The following is a 9,930-nucleotide window of genomic DNA, read 5'->3' as shown; positions in this document are numbered from 1 at the left end:
ACATACCTAAAAGATATAGTTTAGCTATGTGTATTTGTATCCACAATGTCTTAATGTGCATGTATGCATTTATGTGTTCTTCATATGTGGGGTATGATTGCATTTTAAATAATGTTAACAGAAATATTCACTTAAAACTCTGTAGGCTTAAATAATAAAAAAAAACTAACAATATCATTGAAACCTTTTCAGTCCCTCCTCGATTTTATCTTTTCTTCTCTTGGAGGTACTCAGTAGCTTCACTCTTGTCAATATTCACTTCTCAGGGGAGTTTTAACACTTCAGTGATCCATAAATTTTGTCTGCTCTAGATACGCATGTAAATGAAAGACGACATGTGTTCCGCTATGTCTGGCTTTTGTGGTCTTCTCTTGCCTTTGTGAAATTCATCTCTATATTTTCATCTGCCACTTGTGTAACTATAACAAACTTCTCTGATCTGTTTTCATGGAGTTTTTTTTTTTTTTTTGCTTTCAACATTCAGCTATTATGAGCAATGCTGCTAACATTCTAGTGCACGTATCCAGTGTGTTTATCACAGAGATTCTGTAAATTGTACACACGGAAGAAATACTGGAGTTCATGGCATGTATTTAACTCTCACTGCTAATCTCTTCTATAAAACACGTACAATAGTAAGCCTGTCTGAAAGGGTTACGTGGCATTGTAGAAAATGCAAAACTGTGGAGGCAACAAAATGATCAGTTGTTCTAAGGGTTTGGTGTAGGGGAAAGCAAAGGGGATAAAGCAAAAGGGATTTACAATGTAGAAAATGTATTCCATATACTGCTTTGACTTTGAATACATGTCCCTATGCATTAGTCAACCAACCCACAAAACTGACCAAGCCAAAAAGAGAGAGAGAGAGAGAGAGAGAGAGAGAGAGAGAGAGAGAGAGAGAGAGAGAGAGAGAGAAGAGAGAGATTGTCCAGAGTCAAGTGATTGTTTGTGACTTTGGAAATTAGAAACCAGTTGAGCTCTCTGAGTGAAACACATGCACCTAATCTAATTAACACCTGGTTCAGAAACTGAGCTAGATGTCGTCAGGGATTACAATAGTATATGATTTGATGACAATTCAGCAGGACCCGTTTATGGCACATGAATATTCTATTCCCAGAAGGAATTTGGTGCTGGCATTGGCTAGTAAGTCATACAATTTACACGATTCTTTAACCAAATATATCTGAATTTTATAAAACAACTCCTTTGCCCTATGAGCCTCATGAGAGTATGCCATATTTTCATGTCAAAATTTAAAGCTTTGCCTTTAGTCCTTGAAATTCTTAAAAAAATGTATGGAGGTGGTTGTTTTTAATGTAGTTTGAGGTATGAATTCATTTAAATACTTTCCTTTTAATATAAAGTATTTAAAATTATTTTAAATAATTCATCTTTTCTCCACATCTCTGTAATGCCAGCTGCATCATTTTAAGTTTTTTGTATGTACTTGTTTCTTATATGGGTCTACACCTATTCACCCATAGACCTTACTTCTATTTTCTTTTTAATATGCATCAGGACTCTACTGTTGGAGGAAAGTGCCCACCTCTCCACTGGTCTTGTCCCAACTGCAAATATGCCCAATTGTTCAGTTTCTGGATTCTGTCTGGCTAATTCCACAAGCCTCCTGACCCCAAAGAAAAGTGAGCCCCATCCTGCTCTATATCCCCAGCTTGAGCACTCCCTGGGTGCAATCCATTCTGTACTAGGTTAGTGGACCCTCCAGGTGGACCCTACATCTCAGGGCATGTGCATGCAGGGGCAGTCGGCTAAGCTTGCTGTGAACTCTGGTTCCTGCAGCAGAAAGTCCCTAAGGGGTCACTTGGAGATGCTGTTTTGCCTCAGCTCTGTACTCTCCAGCCAATTGCAAGCACCTTCTCATACCAACTCTCACCCTGCCTCGGGTCACTCAAGTTCAGACTGGCCCTCTGTTCCGTGGGTTCCCCCGATGCCACATTTTCTTACGAGATTCTTTTTGCCTGGGTCACCCCTCCCTGGAGCTAGCATTGTGGGCTGGGTTCCAGAGGTATTCTTCCCTGTTCTATGTGCAAAGCACCTGAATCTTGGCATCTCTGTGATTCTGATATTGAATTTTGGTGTATTCCCTTTGCCATCCTCCTTACTGGGAAGCAGTATTTCTGCTGCCTGAATCATGAGTCATGGAGCAAGTGGAAATCACACCTTTTCTCTACTTACCATCTTTCCCCTCTGCGTTATTTCTAATTTTTACTGTCATGAATAGTAGCGTACTGAACATAAAATGTATATGTGTGCTACTTGTAGCAGTTGCTCAATTAATCTTAAAACTGTCAATTTAGTGAGAACCTATCTCTAAATAAAATATTTAAAAAGAGGGCTGGGGATGTGGCTCAGTGGTTAAGCACCCCTGAGTTCAATCCCCAGGACTGGAAAAGAAATTTGCATAGTAGTCTACCTTTAATCAGAGAAGATATGTTCCCCAGCTCCAGAGGATGCCTGGAGCCATGGATAATGCCAATCTGAATATTATTTATTTTTAAATTTGATAATCAAAAGGGATACTAAGCAACTAATGGGAATGTAGCACATGCAGGAGAGATATGCTAGGCAAAGGGATGATTCATGTCCTGGGCAAGATGGAGACGGCAGTGTGAAATGTCATCATGCTTCTCAAAAGAGCAAGCAATTTAAAGCTTATGAATTGTTTATTTCTGGAATTTTCCATTTAATATTTCCATACAGCAGTTGACAGTGGATAGCTGAAACTGGAAGGCAAAGTTACGGATGGGGTGGGTGACTACTGTATTCATATACTCTTGTGTTTATTTCTTCACCTTTAGACAGTTCTTTAACGGAAGAAGGGGGATTCTTAGAGAAGGCTCCAGTGCTAAGAGTTGAGTCTAATCAGATAGTAATGAATAAAAGGGGTCTGTATTGGGACTACCACCTTGAGATGGAGATACAAAGTAAGTGGGAACAGAAGAATCTGGCAGAAAAAGTGTTGAGTATGTAAGATATTTTCTGGAAAATATGAGGAACCAGAGTTAACCTATCAAAATGTGGCATTTCTTTGTTGTCATCATCTTGTAAGTGCCAGGGCCCCATTAACCTTGGGAGAATTTATTAACCTAGTGCAGCCAAAGACACAGGAAATATAGCTTCTCAAATCCACTCCAGTGGAATAAATTTTGATTAATACTTATAATTAGATTATAAGAAATCATTTTTTTCTATCACATGACATAAATTACCACGATTTCAGCTCCTTCTAATTCAGTGTCATAACTACCTGTATCCCACAAGAAACTTTAACTAAATCAGCCTGCACCTGCATCTTCTGCCCCAGGTCCTGGAAGGGCCTCCTCACATTCTTCTTTTGGCCTTGTACTTATGAGATTTGGCTCTGGAACCTGCTATCCACTGATTAGTCAGCGAACATCCAGTATTAGACATACACATCCACATATCAACTGCAGAGAAGACCAGGAGCACGCTTAGACAGTGGGGGTTTTGTCATCTCTGAACTGCGCAGCTAAAGGTTGAGAAAATGCAAATTGGAGAGCTGTGGTCGTGCTTAATGCCAGGGCACTGACAGCATCTGATCCCATAGAGTGGACATCGTCATTATGTCCTTCCTCCCATATTGAAGTAGTTAATCCATTTCACTTCTTTTATAGAAACATATAAATACAAAGATTAATATTGTTCTCCCAGCATCCCTGGCAGTGATAACATAGAAAAGGACCCATTCTAGGCCAGTCAGATGCACTATCTCATTTTGAATCCAGAGGTAGTGGTGAAGAGAACATGTGGCAGGTGTTTCTGGAGGTGGCCATATCCAGTTTCCAGGAGTCTGAGGGCTGTGCCCAGTGAGTTTTGCTGGCAATGCGGGTGGGGGTACGAGTCACAGTGAAGAGAGTTTGGAAACTCCAGCAATATCCTCACTGGACTGGTGCAGGATATGATTTTGACTACGTGTCTTTTCTTATCCCTGTCCATTTTTTTGAGTCTGGTGCCTCAGTCTTGGTAATTACTCAAAAGACAATTAGCCTTTGAGACACTCATTTCCTCCAATGAATCAGCCAGAATTAATTTCTGATGCCTGTTGTCTCAGAACTGTGAGAATTAAAACTGCCGTTTAACCGTAGACCCTTGGAACACCCTTGATGACATTTGAAGCCAGGCTAGTATGTCACACTAATGGTACAGTAGCTCCTTTTGTTTCAGGTGCGTTGGACTTACAAGACGTCTTAGAAAAATATTTGATGAAGAAAATCCATAATATGGGTTTCATTAAGACATTTCTGAGGCAGTCTGAAGGAAGAAGATCTGAGGGATGGAATCATCTTCCTAGAATCATAGTTACAACTCAGAACAGTATTTGGGGGTTTTATCTAAAGAAAGAAGTCTGTATTCTGTTCATCCATTTCTTGAAACTCCCCTTGATCTCACCATTCCTCAGGCTGTAGATGAAGGGGTTCAGCATGGGAGTTACCACAGTGTACATGACGGTCACAATGCGACCCTTAGTCACCGAATAGCTGGAAAGGGGCCGGAAGTAGACCCATGTGAGGGTGCCATAGAACATGGCCACCACCGAGAGGTGGGAGCCACAGGTAGAAAAGGACCTCCACTTGCCATGGGCTGAGGGGATCTGGAGGACCGCTGAGATGACACAGGCATAGGAGGCCACGATGAAGGCCAGAGCTCCAGCGATGACAGTCACACCTTCTGTGTGGATCAGCAAGGTGTTCAGGTTGGTGCTGGTGCAGGAGATCTTCATCAGAGGATAGAGGTCACAGAAGAAGTGGGGGATCCTGTTTTCTGCACAGAAGGCCAACTGGCCCATGAGAAGGGTGTGCAGCAGGGCATGAAGGTGGGACAGGACATGGCACACTGCCACCACCAGTGCACACAGCCTGCCTGTCAGGAGCCTGGGGTAGTGGAGCGGGTGGCAGATGGCGATGTACCTGTCATAGGCCATGGCAGCCAAGAGGAAGTTTTCCATGGCTGCAAAGCAAATGAAGAAATAAGTCTGGGCCAAGCAGCCCAGGTAGGAAATGGCTTTTGTAGGAGAAAAAATATTCTGCAGCATCTTGGGGACCGTGGTGGAGGTGAAGCAGATGTCGGCCAAGGCCAAGTTACTGAGGAAGATGTACATGGGGGTGTGGAGGCGGGGAGCCGAGATTATCAGTGTGATGAGGGCAAAATTGCCAGAAGTGTTGATTGCATACATGAGTAGAAAAAGAAGGAAGAGTGGGATCTGTTCTTCTGGGTGGGTGGAAATACCCAAGAGAACAAAATGAGACACACCGGTCCAGCTGGTATTGCCCATCTGCTGCCATGAGAACAAACAGGATTATTTTCACAGACTTACGAGCAGGCACTGTAGTTATTGTTGTGCCCTAGTGCGAACTACTCATAGTGCTGATAAGGGAGGGGATTAGGTGCTTAATAGTTTTCAAAATGTATAACTTTTCATTATTATTAATAGCATTACCATCACCACAGCTAATATTTATGGAACATTTGCCTTGAGCAGGGACTTTGCTGTATTAGCCTACTTAAATCTTACAATAGTATTATTATTTTTATTGTTATTAGTTTTGTGAATTAGAAAACTGAAGTATAGACACTTTAAGCTCATGAAAGGCAAAATCTGTATTTAAGTCATGTATATCTGGCCCCAAAGGTATACTATTATCCACTAAATACCATGATTCTCCAAACTAAAACTAAGACATCATATTCAGGTAGTAGACCTGTTGATCAGCTACATAAGCAAGGAAGGACTCTTCAGTTTTCACTTTAGGGCATGCACACAGGGTATTCTTGCTAGTGCCCAAATATTTCTCAATAAGCACACATTATTTTAAGAGAGTAAGTTTCCAGATTCTTAATTTTCTTATAACTTGTCTCTAAACTTATCTTGTCTTCATGTCTCCTTATGCCATATCCTATCTCCCATGTAACAAATGAAAAACAAATGTTAGTAGTTGGGTTTATTCTAGTAATAAGTGATACTCACTTCTGGCTACATGAACTAATAATAATAATAATAAAAAAAACCCGTGTTCCATTAGATACCTCTACGTAAAGGTTTCTTATAGTCATCCCTTTGTATCTGTGAGTTCTGTAGCCATGGATTCAACCATTCCTGCATCAAAATAATTTTTTTTTAATTCCAGAAAGTGCCCAAAAGCAAATCTTGAAATTTCCATATACCAAATATTACACTGAGTCCATGTAAATGAAGTGATGTGTAGGCACTACGCAGGTATTATAAGTAATCCAGAGAGGATTTGAAGTATATGGGAGGGTGTGCATGGGTTATATGCAAATACTATACCATTTTACATAAAGGACCGGAGCATCTGCAGATTTTGGCATTCACAGGAATCCTGGAATCAAACCCTCATGGAGATGATGAGATGACTATATTTAGGTTTGATAATTACTTTTTAAAAAATTGTGATATATTGTCATATGAAATTACCATTTTGTATTTTATAGACTGTGAAATTGGCTATGAGTCACCACACCAATAGATAATTATTTTCCAGTTTCTTAAAATATACAATCCTAAGACTTTGCAGGATTCTGCAAACAAATTATGCATAATGATGACATTCAGGTGAATATGAAGAAAATGGTAACACCAAGTTAGGGAAAATAACACTAAATTTTTAAAAATAAAAAATAAATTACTATTTTGTAGGTCAAAATAGGTGAATATTGGCAATTTCATAAAATTGAACTTTGTAATGTAATTTTGGTCAGTTTTTTACTACTATTAATTATAACAGTTCAATTCAGATGAAATATTTCTGATTATTTTTAACACAAAGCATTACAGTCACAAGAAATTAAAAATTAGTTTTATAGTCTTCTTCAACTGTGGAAAATAAAATAGGCGATTAAAAAGAATTTTCAGCATAAAATTTTGTTACAATGGGTTAAAATGCACATGGGAAGAAACATGAAAGTACATGTTTAAATTGAAAGAAAATGATGTAAAAATGGTAGTTTTTAAGGATGATCTTGTTGCTTTTTAAAAATGGATGATGTCAGTGTTGCCTATCTAACCACTATGGTGTTAAGATGCCCCTGGATAAGATTTAAGGAACAATGTATAGTTTTCTTTTGAAGGACAATACATTGTATATTCTATATTTTTAACTATTAAACATCTGAAGAATAATTATATTTGCCTGTTTTTTAAAGCCCATAGGTTTTCATTAGGGGGTATTTGGGTAAAAACCACAGATTTAACTCAACCTCTCAGTCGGTGCTCAACCTGCTTTTGTAGGATGAGGAAAACGTGGGTAACCTTCCTGTGCTTGAATGTTTTCAGTGGTGGAAGGCTCTCGTTGTCAGGTTTATCTTCCACAGGAGAAGCTATAGTGTGATTGCTTCTCCTTTTTGAACACTGGAAGGAGAGTTTGGTCCTCTGAGATTTTGTGGGCAAGCACATCTTTTCAACATGGAAGCCTTCGGAAATCTAAACCGATCAACAAAGGCAGCACCAGGCAGTGGCTAAAAGGCCAGCCTCAATGAGTGTGTGGGGGGAAATGTAAACTCAAGCATTGTGGGTGAGACTGTGAATTAGTAAAATAAATTAGGAAAGCAGCACGGAGTTTCCTCAAAAGACTGGGAGTGGAACCAGCCTATGACCCGGCTATCCCACTCCTTAGTATTCATCCGAAAGAACTGAGACCAGCACACCGCTCAGTTCACAAGAGCCAAGTTATGAAATCAGCCTACACATGGAGTTTTCCTCAGCCATTAAGAAGAATGAAATTATGTCACTTGCAAATGGATGGAACTGGAGAACATTATGCTAAGTGAAATAAACCAGAAGGTCAAGAGTTAAATATTTTCTCTTATATGCAGAAGAGGGAGAGAGGAGACAGAGAGAGAGAGAGAGGAATGAAGAATGAAGATCTTATGAAAATACAAGGGGGAGCCGTGGAGCACAGGAGGGGGATCCAGGGCAGAGGGAACTGCAGGGTGAAATTGACCAAGTTATTCTGTGTGCATGTGTAAGTATGTCACAATGGATTCCACTCCTACCTACGACTACAGTGCACCGATTTTAGAAAACGAATAGAAGGAAGACTGATAGAGTAGGGAAAGGGCATCAGGGAGAGGAGGGAGAGGCAAAGGGGGAAGTACTGGGATCGAGGTGGAGCAAGTTATGTTACATGCATGTATGAGTATTCAGGATGGATCCCACTCTGATGTGTCACTCTGCTGCACTAATAAGAACATAAAATATGCAAGAGAAAAAAATGAGAGGCCGGCCTCAGTTTTCTCGTCTGTAACATGTAGATATGAATTTTGCATTATTCTTAAAGTCGTTACAAGGATTAAAGGAGAGTCCCTGGTCCCTGGTAAATATTCGGTCAATGTCGGCAATTTTTCCCAGGAGTTTTTCGGTCCTGTGAAACGGAGACTCTAGGTGTTGCTGCTGTCCAGTTCTCTCTATGTGTGGGTCTGTTTCATTTCACCACAGTCTTTACAACGTGGTTCTCAGAATGAAGCAAAGTTCCACGAGTCTGGTTTTTCATTAGAGAGTGATCTGATTGTCTGGTCATAAAGAATAACAAAATAGCTGTTTTGGGGTGGGGATGAGAGTTGGCAGTCCACAAATAAGCTGTGTCCATGGCTAATCAGAGAATTCTTAGGCTTTCTAATTTGGGATTTTGGAGAAAAAGAGCAAACAATTAAGAACTGTCCCTGGATAAGGACTGTACACATTATGTTGTGTAGTCCTATCAAAGCCCCAGGACATTTCTAGCCATGTGCCCCTGCAGCAATAACCTGTGGTCCTCTTTGCACAGAAGAGAAAGCCAAGGCTTAGAAAGGTGAAGCAATTTTCTCAGCACAACTTAGCCTTAATGGTGACTGGATTTCACACTTACACCTTGGTACCTGGAGTGCTCGTTCCTGTCTGGCTACCCATTTCATGTGCTTAGAGTCTTCCCTATGAAATTGGATGGCTTTATCACTTCTGGTCTCTCTGCTTTCATGCCTCAAGTTCAAGGATGCCATCGTGGTACAGCTCAAGAAACAAACATTGGATTTTTCAGTTATGAAAATTTGGCAATTTGTAGTGTGATACTGGGTCTCCTGAATTGATTTTAGTATTTAATGATGATGAATGAGAATGGAAGTGGTAGCCACATTTATTGAACAATTACTCTCTGTCACAAATTGTTCTAAAAGACATATATGTTTTTCATGTGGAGATCACAGCAGTTCTGTGATGCAAATATTATTATCCCCACTGTACAGATGAGGAACTGGAAGCTCAGAGGGATTCTGTGTCATGCTCAAGGTGCTTGGGTTAGTAGGTGGTAGAACTGGAATCAGAATTCAGCTCCACCTGATCACAGAGCCCTTGCTCTTAACTACTGGGCTCTGCTGCCTTGGAATCTTTCCCTCAATGACAGTTTCTGCTTTCCTCTTTGCTTCTTGCTTTTCCACTGTGTGATTCTATGCATTGGCCAATGATGAGTGCCTATAACATATGTTTTCTAGTTTAAACCTCATTATAAACTAAAGAGTCGATACTATTATTCCCATATTTGGGTCATGAAACAAGGATCAGAGGGATGAGGTTAAGTTCCCCAAGGTGGCAGAGAGGAGAGTTGGAGTCAGGCTGGTTGTAGATCTGTCTGAGAAGGGATGCTTTTCCCAGCCCGCCTCACCTGTTTGACACCCACATTCCATTCTCTGCCTGTGCTAGTTTCCTTGGCCAGCCCGTCATCCTAACTGGACTGGACATGTGACCCCACCATTCTAGTCTCCAGGTTGGGGCATCAGCTGGCTCTGGTTTTACGGTGTAGGAAACATGGGGAATCTCTTCTCAGGCCTTTGGAAAGGCACAGAATGGTCTGCACGCTAGTTGACACTTAGCCATAGCAGCTCTGTGACGAAGTTGCT

General features: G+C 40.7%; 1 protein-coding gene across 1 annotated transcript; it reads right to left on the bottom strand.

Moving 5' to 3' along the window:
- Nucleotides 1–4,372: 4,372 nt before the first annotated feature.
- On the bottom strand, nucleotides 4,373–5,317 carry LOC306645748 (olfactory receptor 1Q1-like; the record flags this gene model as incomplete). The annotated part of the gene is made up of 1 exon (XM_079113834.1): nucleotides 4,373–5,317. The coding sequence occupies one exon, from the start codon at nucleotides 5,315–5,317 to the stop codon at nucleotides 4,373–4,375; it is 945 nt and encodes a 314-aa protein (XP_078969960.1).
- Nucleotides 5,318–9,930: the final 4,613 nt, after the last annotated feature.

The sequence above is a fragment of the Sciurus vulgaris genome, assembly GCF_902686455.1.
Source record: "Sciurus vulgaris genome assembly, chromosome: 15".
Taxonomy (NCBI): domain Eukaryota; kingdom Metazoa; phylum Chordata; class Mammalia; order Rodentia; family Sciuridae; genus Sciurus; species Sciurus vulgaris.
This window is presented reverse-complemented; position numbering and strand designations above follow the sequence as displayed.